At 35.9% G+C, this 12,848-nt stretch overlaps 1 protein-coding gene across 2 annotated transcripts in view; it reads right to left on the reverse strand.

The window, feature by feature from the left end:
* Positions 1 to 11,497, reverse strand: part of LOC108748391 (octopamine receptor Oamb) — a 21,473-nt gene extending 9,976 nt beyond the window's left edge. Inside the window, exons 1-2 of one of the 2 annotated variants that reach the window (XM_018486541.1) lie at positions 11,461 to 11,497; positions 5,276 to 6,626 (exon numbers count right to left, since the gene is read on the reverse strand). In XM_018486541.1, coding sequence (XP_018342043.1) covers positions 5,276 to 5,536 — 261 coding nt within the window. In that variant the 5' untranslated portion in view covers positions 5,537 to 6,626; positions 11,461 to 11,497. Of the gene's footprint in view, positions 1 to 5,275; positions 8,623 to 11,460 lie in introns of those variants that run through there. The other variant, XM_018486542.1, reaches the window with a different exon arrangement.
* Between the last annotated feature and the right edge of the window lie 1,351 nt (positions 11,498 to 12,848).

Genomic DNA, 12,848 nt, shown 5'->3' on the forward strand with positions numbered 1-12,848 from the left:
ACACACACACACACACACAATTGAATAAACTATTTTATAATTATTGTAACTATAAAATAATTTATTCCACTATACATATGTACATTAGTTTATAATATATATAATAATTTTGTGTACATATAAAATTTGTATAACTGTCACTTTTATAGTTGCTACTACTATCTTTATCTCTAAATGTCATTTTACTTGAAATATGATCAAAAAAATTGATTTTATTGCAATACAGTAGCTTCATTCACCGGACATGTGTGAACAATTGAATTGTTAAATGGAATATATCTCGAAAATTGAAGCAAAAATAACTATCCATACATCGCTTATTAAATAGGACAAAGCTTATCGCAGATGAGTAGACAGTTCATGCATATGATTGACAGTGATGCATATCTGATAACTCGCAAAATCTAGCGAGTAGATAAGACGCGAAGCATATGTCAATCGTCGAATCAATTCCCATTCAGGTCGTAACAATGATTCACGATGTAACTACATATAATCCCATCTACTGCGTGCGGCATGCGCGCATCTGTACGTCCGCGTTGTACGCATCCGCATTATGACGAGCAATACAACCGCGCACACCTCTACAGTACTACAACCACCTGTTCAGAATTAGCCAGCGTTACGCGTGTTACCAATATCGGAATTCAGTAATTAACCTTCATTATTTACAATCAGATTATTGCAGCTATGACTGTACACGGTCATCGATAAATTGCTATTAAATGGATTCTCCCATTCTCGTTTACTAATTTCTTAAAATTTACTGATCGCTCGTTCTCTTTCCCATGTTTTGCCATATTTATCGAATTATGGAGATTTCTAAACATTTCATTTTCAAGAATGCTTTTTCAAGAAGGCTGATAATAATTGCAATTAAAAAAGGAAATTTCTTCTGAACAAAAGACGATTTTATTGATCAAACTAATAAATTATATATAATAATATAAAAAATAAAATTTAAAAATATACGAAAAGCGGAATTGTAAATGTATAAATAATATTCTTCATTATTCTATATTAATAAATTCTAAAATATTCAATACAATCTCGAGTTGCGGTTACTATTAGTAATGAATGGCAAAGAAAAAATCTATTAATTATTTATTATTATTCACATGACTACAGTTGTATAAGAATATAAATATGTATACATATAGTATATATCTCTCTGTAGCTCCGTTCTATCTTTGCTCTCAAACTCACTTAACAGTACATTATTTAATTAAAACCAATTTTATGTTACGTAATTAGTAGGCAGCATATACAGATACATTTCAGCATACCCGTGGTAAATTAATTAAACGATGTCCCGAGGCGTTTAATTTTGGGAAAATGTCAGGAAAAAAATTAAATTATCATAACATATATATATATTTTTTCATAATCTTAATATTTTTTCCCTTAAGATTAATATTTTCTGATTAATATTAATACAAATTAACTCAATACTAAGAATTCCAATATATACTTTTCCTTTTCAATACTCTGACGTCTATCTTTATTTATTATTTAACTGCGAATCTATGCATTAAGTACATTTTTAAGAAGTCGATGTTTTAGATCTACATTGTGTGTTCATTTCTTATTTAGGCTCGATTGCAGCAACATTACTTTGACTTTAAGCTAGGTTTAAAACTCTCTCTGTCTCTGTCTCTCTTTCGCTTTAAAACGAAACGGAGAGAGTTTTAAGTCTTGCTTAAAGTCAAAGTTGATGCAACCGCACCTTAGTGTATCCAATATTACTGTATCTTACTAACGTAGCGATCGATACTCGGTTTTAGTCTGCCCGAACAAAGTTCCAGCAATTAAATTATTATTTCTCTATTAAAATATATAAATTATAAAATATACTACGCATCTTTACAACAAAGATGCTCGTTGTTGTTTTTTTCTTCTTTTTGCACTGCAAAGACGATCTATGCCGCGTTACTTGACCAATTCCTCCGGAAGAAAGAGGCAAGAAGGAAAAAAAAGTCGTATCGTGATAAGTGCGCGGTGAACTAACTTGTGCTATATCGTGTAAACTCCAACTAAATGGAGCATCGTATTCTTGGCTCGAGCTACTGAGATTCACACCGCTTCTATACTCCATCCACTGCCCACCGACCCGTTTCCAGGTGACCGTTCGCGTACACGTAAATATTGCAGGCACGAAAATCCAGGTTGGAAGGACCAAAGGGAAAAGCCAACAAACTGTTGCATTCTCCGTGAATCACACTTAAACCGGTACAACTCGTTCAGGATAAAATGTATCCGCCGTTCTACTACTCGTTTCTTCCATCGCGCGATACTTTTAATCGTATTAGAAAAAAGTGAAACAATGCTCAAAGGAATAGTACAATGAGTTCCTGAGAGATACATCGAAAGAATTACCTCGTTGAGAAAAAGATGAGCGAGATAAGAACAAGAATGTGTTTCGCGATTAAAGAAAATTGTGCTTTGGAAGTAAATATTATTTTCTTCATAACAGTTGACTTATTTTTAATAAAAAATATATTTTGTGTGCACAAAAATATTTTAATTATGATTAGAAAATAATAGAAAATTTTTCGAAAAAAATCATTTTGTAACACAGAAATATATATTTTGCAATAAATGTTAAATAACAGAGACAAGAAATATTATGTACTGCAGAGATAAACAATCATCGAAAAAATAATCCAAAAATTAATTATTTGTTAAACATTTCTTAGATTGTGTGATTCTGAAATTAAAATTAAAATCAACTTCAAATATCAAAGATATTTGCGCTTTCGAATACATTCGCGTACGTTTCGGAACAGTAATATTTTTTGTAAACAGTGCGCAAAAAATCCCATCTCCCATAAAATACACCTCGCTTGTGACAACAAGCGGATATTGCGTGAGACAGAATTCGGTAAATTGATTCTGTCGAAAACCGTAAGGTTAGTGAACGTCCAATGGATGAAACTTTGCTGGCAGACAACTTGTCGTATCGTTACGTAATAATGCCGTTGCAATTGATCCCATTGTACCTCACCGTTGTATAAAAAATGCACTATTGATTGCGACAAAATAAATGCTATTCAAAATGCACTAATAGGTTAATATAAAGCGCAAAACGTAAGGTGCTGCTTTAAAGTGCGATCAAATCTTTATGATGCAACAGATAATTTTTATCAAACGCTTCGCTTTTGTTGATTATTTTTTGCTACTTTTTATAATTATTAGAAATATGTAATATGTATAACATTTGTAGCAAAAATATATTGTTATTTGCTACAACAATGACATAACTTAATAACTTAAAAACATAAAGGAAAAAACACTTTTAGAAAATATAATTATATTTCGTTATAATCAGTAATTACACCAAAATTGCATTTTAAAATCAATGCAAATTACAAAATTTTAACGATTTAAAACATTCAAACTTATTGTCTGAAAAATTTTGTTTTTGGAGTTATGTCTTATTGTTGTAGCAAAAGAGCGATATACAGAGCAACATATAGTGTGTATGTGTGTGTTTGCGTGTGTTGTGTGTTGTGTGTGTGTGTGTGTGTGTGTGTGTTCCTGGATTAACTACCAAACATAAAATATGAATATGAAAATATTCAAGATCTCAAAACAAACAACATTTTCCTCTGGAAGTTTGCTCGCAAACGTTTCGTTTAAATTTAAGAGATATCTTGGATTACAGAATGGTAAAAAATGAATAATATTGAAATATCTCTTGGTTTTGTATGAAGTACTCATTAATGATTTTCAGTTATTAAAGCGGAAGATGCAAGCGAAGGAATTTATATAGACACACAATGTCAGTCAGTTATTTGTTCTCTCATCGATAAGTGCAATTAATACTGTCTCACAGTTGGAGGCTATTATTTTGAACAAAACTTTTAATAATTGCATTTTGATTATTGCAAAGTAATAAACTTAGATTATTTCGACATTATTTATTCCTTATATAATTTTGTACTTAATATCTCTTAAACAAAGCATTTGCTAGCAAACTTCCAGAGGAAAATTTTGTTTGTCATTATTATTATGTTTGTTATTATTCATATTTTAGTCCGGAAACATCCTGTATAAATATATGTATATACATATATAAATATAAATAAATAAAAGTACATATATGTCTATACAGTGTGCCAAATCTTTTAATCTCAGTGATATCTTAATTCTCTGTTTTCACTTTTAATAGAAGAAAGTCGCCTGTACTGACATAAATCTTCTAAAAAGACAGCCCCTTATTTCTTGCTAAAGAAGTTAATTATTGAATCTTATTTCTGATAAAAACATAATCTGTTTAGATAATTAAAAAAGTAAAAATTCATAATTTATATATTTGTAGCTTATTTTTACACAAAATTAATTAAAAACAAATTCTGCAAGTGCAAAAATAAAATGTTTATGATTTTCTTTTGCAAATTGCGTAATTTAAATAATAGTAATTATATTATTGATGTTATATAGTTTTACATATTTGTAGTTCCCCAAATTAGTTTTATTACATTTTTTCTTTTACATTTTTTCATATGATTTTAAATATAAATAAGGGCAGCATAAACCGGCACAACTGTCTACAAGATAAGATTATAAGCTAATTTAATCTATACGAACATTTTACAATAAGTCATTACTTAAATTTTAAGTCTTAAGCCGTAACAAAATTGACTAGTTACAGTCGAATGTGAAAAGAATAATCGATTATAATTGGTTAATTTTATACGGCCTAAGACTTAAAGCTTGGGTAATGACTCATTGTAGAAAGCCCATTATATCTTGCGTTACAGTATCAAGTAGCTCTATCAGAGTTCAAGACAATCATGTATTTATAAAAAAAATCTTAAAAAAACTGTCATATTATATATTTGCAGAATAGTATAAAATGCATACAAATCAAGAAAAACCGTTTTATATCAAAGTAAACAGATTCTAGAAAACCTTATATTATACATTCAGTTGTAAATATTTTGTACATATGATTTCTTCCTGTGAAAGTAAAAGAATAGAAATATGTGGCATTGTTGTTTACTGCGTCAGCACAAACACAGTTTTGGGACCCATTTTGTTAGACGCTTATTTTTGCTTATTTTACAAAAAAGTTAATTATTGCAAAATTACAAACAGTAGTTACCTGATGGTAGACAGTTTTTGTAGTTTGTAATTATGTTTTTAAAGTTTTATTTTTAGCTTCTGTTTCTGAGAAATATTTAAATATAAAGTGATGTATCGGTATCAGTGACCTTTCTCTACCTATTCATTATTCTATTATCAATTAACGCGTAATGAAAAAAGATCTTACCTTATAGACCTCCCAGGTTGCGCTGAACGGTAGGACAGCGACGCCGACCATCAGATCGGCGACCGCCAGGCTCACAATGAACATATTCGTCACGTTTCTCAGCTTGCTGGTACAATAGACGGCCAGAATGACTAGGACGTTACCTACCACCACCATGACATCGATGATCGCCAGAACGATTAGAGTAATCACGTTCCACAGACTTGACCATTCGACGCCGTCGTACAAAGCAGCGCATGCGGTGGCGTTCAGGTCTCGCATTTTAATTAACTCTCGCGGTCCTCGGATACGCCCATGTGATCCTGTCGGAGGACTCCAGAGGATATCGGACACGGTGACGACGACGGGTGATGCGAACTCGGTAGGACGCGCGAGGCATCGCGAGCCGTCGTAACGGGATCAAAGTTCTTCTGCGTTAAAACTTAAATGTAACTCAGAACGATTAAATACACTATGGTCTTTGCAGTTTTTCACAGAATACCACAATCCTCTCGCACTACCAGAAATAATAAGTGAAGACTTTATGACTGGTCGATCGATTCACTCGACGGTAGGACTAGAACTGAAGGAAGCTCGATGTTTACCATGGTCTTTGAACCCGAGGAACAACCACGCTTTCTTCGTATATTAATCTATCGATTAATTACGTTTAGTTTCTTAATGAATTAATTTTTCAATTAATTTATATCTTACGCGAGTGTCGTCAAGATGTTACATCAAGCTTTATATTACGTTTAATTTAAGTATCTTTATGTTACACAGAATGAAGACAGGAATTGCAGCTCGTTTCTGAATTATTCTCAAGATTGTCACTGGACTTTCTTAAATACTACTTCAAGTTTGCGAAATAAATTACACTTGTTTTTATACTATCAACTTAGTGTTAACTGTTACAACAAAGTTCTTTGCCTTTCTCATTTATCATATATTATTTCTAATTTTTCGTCGAACGCGGTTGTTAATTGAAGACCAAATCCCGTGGATTGTCATCAATATTCCCACGATTACGATCGGATGAGCTCGTTAATGCGCATGTATACACGCTTGCCAAAACACTTGATCATACACTGCTCGATAGTCAATCCGATGCTTTAGTTTCGTAGTCGCAAATAGGGTCGCAAAACGTTACCCCTGGATAATCGATAACACTCGCTCTCAGCATGCACACAGTCGCTAGCGTTGCATCTCGGATGTCTAACGTTAAGCAGCGTTTAAACAGACCGTTGTTTTAGACAGCTCGCCGGGGCTATCGAATTTAACGAACTACAATCTAGTTTGTGCTTCGGATATCTGTGTGGCTCACTTGTCACCGCTTTCATTTTCCTACCGTCGCGAATTTCGAGTGCGCGATCTGCAACAATCGCCTTGACGTCAATCGATCGAATCTTTCATAATTCACAACGCGAATTTCCTAGTTACTTCGTCGGATACGTTTAATTATCTACATTCGAATTCTACGCGACTACTCTCTCGTCCGCGTTTATATTTGATACTATTACAATCGAATGAAACGCGCGACTCTACAAATGTGATACTTCAACACTATTTTGCGTGATCCCGCTGACACAACGCGCAGAAGGTCGAAGCCTTGACCGGAAACCGTTTCGATGAAATCGCCCTAATTGTCCGTCATCGAGCTTTGTATTGTCATACGATTCACGTGCCACCGATCCATTAACGTTTTCCTAAAAAAAGACAGCAGCAATACAGGAAAGGGAACGTGTAGCTGACATCCCCTAACGCGCTGACACCGCTCGCTTGATCTTCGTTGGTTTCTCTTCTTCTATCGCAGCATGTATCTCGCTTCTCATCTCTCTCTCTCTCTCTCTCTCTCTCTCTCTCTCTCTCTCTCTTTCTTTTTCTTCCCTCTCTTTTTTTTCCCTCGCCGCGGATATATCAGAACCTGCAGCGGCCTGCAATCTCTCTTTCGGAGGCTTCAACCACGCTATACTGCTTTGACTGCACTTTTCACTCCCCCGCACAAGCCATCCCACGACGATCACGTACCTACCCCCGTAATCCACCGACCCTCTACCACCGTCTTCAGCTGCAACCACCCGCGAGGGTGCTTCTCCTCCCGTTACGAAATCGAATCCGACGGAAGTTTTCCGTCGCTCGTTCCGCTCGAAGGACCGACGTTATTCCGACGGGAATAGAAAATAACGTCGTCGCCTCTATTAGGCACGATCGTCAACTAGCGTTTACTACGAATTTTACCGACGTCGAAACGACCCGTTAAGTACTCCTTTTCTCATGATTTCACCTCGTGAAATGATTTTCTCGATTCCTAGTTTGATAAAATGCGACCAAGTGTTTCCAGGAAGCTGTGAGCGAATCCTCCTATTATATAAATCGACGGTATTTCCGAGAAGTCCTAATCGCCCACGATACTTTTGCTTTGCAAATATACAAATTCTGCAGAAGTACACGAAACTCTTTTTCCACATAAAAAAATTTCAGAATAAAAGATATCTCGTTTTTTCTAAGATTGATGTATTGATACGTTTCTCTCGCGGCAATAATAAATATAATATCAAAAAGTCTAACAGATGTTCCAATTTAGCCGAAGAAAAGCTGACGATTTACAATATACTGTCGTTAAACCAATTTCCAAGTTATGCCTCGTTAAAAAAGATACGTTTTTTTTATTGGTGTCTTTGGAACGCTTTGAACTTTCACATTTGAACACGCACGATCAAATGCTTCTGCACGAACAGATTACGATCGCGATACGTGATCCTACGAATAAAAATTATTTTTCTCTTAAATATTGCTCCTCTCTCGACGTTGAATGATACCGGATTAGCAATTCTTGTTGCTCGTTTTGCGGCTGAGACTACGTTTCCAGCTCAACTCGGTAACGAATATTTCACGATCTTTCGTCGAATAATTCCTCAACTACTGACCCTCTTTTCCGTGCCGAGAGAATCTCCATTACGAGGGTGTATAAATAGTTGCTTAAAAAATCAGATTGCTTCCGTCGTTCTATATTTAACAACTTCGGGAATGATGAGAAAGAGAAAGAAAAAGATGTAGTAAAAATTATTTTTCTTCTTATCACACTTCGATTAAATTCCTTCAATTCTCACCTCGCTTCCGCGTTATATGCCGCGTTTATATGCTTCACTAGATCTTCGCGCAAGACTCTCGCTTATGTCGACTGTTCCTTATAATCCACTGTGACAAAACGTATGCTCGACAGAACATAAGTCCTCCTGACAATCACATTTTCGCCTATTTACGATTCGCGAGTCAGGATTCTTCCATTTGTTCTTCGCGCTGGTACTTTCGTCTTCGATCGTACCGGTAAATGGAGAAAAAGGGTGGAGAGTTCAAGTGTATACGTGTTACCCTTAACGAACAGCGCCGTGGGACGCGCGTTTGTGCGCTAAGTCATCCACAAGAAATCTCGATTCAGAATGCCCTACGCGCGCTCGTCCCTCAGGATTACGCTCCCGACGCAATGAATTTACCGTTACGTGGCCGACCGGAAATTGCAACCTTTCTCCCGGTGTTCTTCTCATACTCACCCCTCTTTTCACAGAACTTCTATTCACTGGCGTTATGTGGGAAAAGGGCAAATAAAACGGTGTCTGACTTTTCGGCGACTTCCTGAAGTACGATCACGTTCCGCACCGAGTAGCGAGAACGGCGAATTTTTGGTGTGCAGCTTCTCGTGATCTCTCGTGATCGTTTGTCGACGTGTCGGAAATGCAGGGCGTAGCAGGGGTCGATCGATGCCGGGGATACTGAAAATTCCCAGGGTGTAGATTCCGCGTAAATCAGTTTCGCTAAACGACTTCGCATGCCTCCCCTTTCCGACGATTCTCCGCCCACTCTTTTTTCGAACGTGGGTAGATGGGTGGGTTTTATTCGCTGTCAGAGACTTTCGATACCGAATTAATATTTTCAGTGGTAGCTTCCGCGCAAAATAAACCGGTGAAAGATTTTATTTCTCAATGATCGATTTTTACCGAACGGAAAGACCGCAGAACTTGGAATCGTTTGACAGGCTCCGGAATTTCTTTAGTTTTCCGCGCTTTTTCTTTCCGACTGTTTTCCTCTTCCTGCCTCAATAGTTTTCACTAGCGACGCATCTTCTACTTGTCGAACGCGAGACGTTGAATTTTGTTACGAATAATTTTTCACATTCGGTGACATTTCTCACGCGTTTCCTTAATTCTCCCGTTTCCTCTGCTCATCGATTTTTCACTGCATTATATGTTTTCCCTCGAAATCGAATCAAATGACTTGTCGAAGGCGATTCGTTCGCACCTTCTAATTCGAGTTCGCGCAAGTAGCCGATTGAATCTTTAATTCAACCATTTAAATTCCCGCTCAAATATACCAAACTAATTTCATTATGTCGATTATTTGGAATTTCTCCTTCTTCCCGGGAATCAAAGCCAATATCTTCCTTCTTAGTGTTTTTTTTTCTCTACGCAGTCAATTAAGATGTCCAATGAACCAATTATTTTCCTTCACACCTCTCACGAAGAGAAAAAGGAGCTAAAACGTTACATGAATTTTCAATTATCCTTCTTCGTGGTTGCCTAAACATTCTCACGGGTTTTCTTTAATTACTTCGCTTCTACGCGAGAATCTGATATGCCGAATGAATTTCCAACGATCCCTCTTGGTTTGGTCGCAATTTATTCTTCGAGTTGCGCAAAACGCCGGATGAATTTTCGATGAGTTTCACTGTCGCTCTTCCGTATTGCGCCTGTTACACTTATTCTTGATAAGGAACTGAATAATACTACTACTATAGTATCATTATGATACTTAATCAGCACTTTATAGAAGCACCGATTAAAAAATAATCGGCGGACTTTTAATTAAGCGAATTTCCTAAAGTACGATATTCATCCGTAAGTTTACCCCGCAATTTCTGGTTTATTTCGCTGAAATATCTTTAAAATATCTCTCTCTAATATGCGTCGAAAAACTCAGCGCTCCTCTCGGAAATTCAGTTTAAATAATTATACAATTGCATTAATTATCGCCGATTTTCAGTCTGAAATAACCAAATTTTCGGCGGCCTTTATTTTAATCACTACGCAAATATATATTTTCACTAAAACACCGAATAAAATCCCGTTTTGTTCTCTTCACTTCTATTCCTCCGATATGCTGAACCTCAGTCGAATCATCCACTTGAATTCGTTTCTACCTTTTCACGTTTCGATTCCCATTCGGCCCTTACTCGATTCTGTCCTCCTTAATTGCCCTCTTCTCAATTTTTCTGCAGTTCGATTTTCCTCTCTTTCAATCCAAACATTTAAAATACTCGCTCGATCGCGAGTAATAACTCTTGCTTTTCACCTTTTCTCCTTACGCTTTCTTTTCTGATATTTCCTCCCGACTGCCTGCACTTTTTAATTGTTATTCTCCATCTATTATTCTGCTATCTGGATGTCACAAAGCATTTTAAAGTTTCGCAAGTTTCTTTCAATTTCATTGAGGCGCCAAATAGCTTTATAACAAAGACGACGGCGTGACAATTTTAATTTTGCTGATGCAGCGAAATAATTATTGCACGGTCCAAGTATTGGACCATTTCTAAGTGCCACTCAAACTTTCCCAATGCTGACGATTCCTCTTCTTCAAGTTCGGCAAGCCTCCAAGTAGTCCTTCGTTTTTCCACTTGATATGAGACTAAAGTTACTGCAAATCCCGACCAAATTCTCGCGGAAACGTTTCGCGAGAGGTCTTTCTTGAAATATTTCGATTTTCAATAACGGCAAAAGAGAGAACAATATGAGAAAATCGACCACGATTAGTCGCGAGCTGGAAAATACCGAGTTCGTCCGATAAACATGTCAACTGTGATGCAAGGGAAATCCTATTTACTTTCGTAGCGCGCATGATTATCCGACAACGCGGTACCGAGCTTTACGCATGCATCTTACTGGTTCCATGAAAAGAATTTTGTCGTTTGTATGCCAACCGGTGCGTTCTACGACGACGCTACAAAAACGTGAATGCAAGAAAAGCAACGCGTGTCTTCGCGAAAATGAGAAATCTTCTCGTCTTAATTATCTTCGATGAGATGATTGATTAAGAAGTTTAAGAAATTACAGACAACACTTAGACGCGTAATTAACGTTTACACTAACAATATAATGTTTATATATATGTACTCTTATATACGATTGATTCGATCGTGTGATGCCACAACTTACGTCGCAGAACGATGTTGCAGGCTTTCTCGGTGAAGTCACTGAGCAGTTTACTTTGATCAGTCTTAACAATTCTCACGCGTCAAGCCTCTGGAGTCTAGGAGTAAAAATCACAGCCAGCGAAGTGAAATTACGCTCGTCGATCATTGCCGCGATGGCGATCAGTCTCATGTGCTCTCGTATGTGCGCTTCTTATTTCTCTTTATTCTCGTCGACCTATCGTCCCGAATACTCCCGGGTACGCTAAGTTATCTGTCGGCACCTGGCGCACTGTCTGTATCTGAGCAATCTGAAGAGTGCCGCCTTCTTGATACGTTTCGATCGCATTATTTCGTCCGATCGACTCTGGCTCGACGATGGAGATCCTTTCGAGGTAATGCGCGTAATGCATCCCACGGGCACGCACTTCTCGATGATTTATTCCACCCTCGTGTTTATTCCGCCCACCGAACGGTAGCGTCTGCAAAAGAAAGCATGAGAAAAATCTCGTTGTTACTGCGACAAGGACTTAATATCAATTGGCGACGAGTGCAATCTGCGAGGCAATTTAATCTCGAAGAGAAACAATGACGAGACTGACTATATTCAACTATTAAGCAGTAACGTTACGTTTTCTTCGTACTTAACGAAATAAATTTTGTCGAAGAGAAAATCTCTTGTTTCCGTCTCTAAGTTTTCTACACAGAAAGAAAGTTTTTGCTAAAGTATTGGAAAATTTAGATACAAATAAAAATAATAATTTTGTTGACAAAATAATTGCATAAAACGTTCAAGAGTTGATTGCTAGAGTATAAAAAAATTTTCGCAGTATTGTTCATGCTTGAGTTTCCTATAATTATTTTAATGGTCCAACAAAATTATTTTCAGATTTGTTCCTAGTTAAATTTTTAGATATTTCAACAAAATCATTTCTTTCTACGTAGTAATAAAACAATAATTAAATCTAATGCGAAAGTAACAATAATTACTTTCTTCAATAGGGTATCCAAATTTACGAAGAAGTTATTTTGAAGGTTAATCAATGATATTTTTTCTTTTTTAAAAATAAACATCTTTTTTGCCTTATATTATACATAAATAGATGAGCTTAATTAATATAATTATTAAACGTATATTAAACGTTTACCCCTCCTAAAGTTTTATTTATTTTTTCATTTTTAATTATAAAAAATACATTTTTTTTATTTTTTATTCTAAACAAATTTTTTGTAAATACATAAAATATTTTTCCTCTTTACAATTACATTACAATCATGTAAATAATTTCTGGAACTTTCGTTAGTTAGAATTTTTACAAAGTATCTGAAACTTAAAGAAAATTTTTACAAAGTTTGTGAGCGAAAAATAAAGAATATATGCTGAGATATTAATAGTATTACATTCATATAACT

This window comes from Trachymyrmex septentrionalis, unplaced genomic scaffold (genome assembly GCF_001594115.1).
Source record: "Trachymyrmex septentrionalis isolate Tsep2-gDNA-1 unplaced genomic scaffold, Tsep1.0 scaffold22, whole genome shotgun sequence".
NCBI lineage: Eukaryota > Metazoa > Arthropoda > Insecta > Hymenoptera > Formicidae > Trachymyrmex > Trachymyrmex septentrionalis.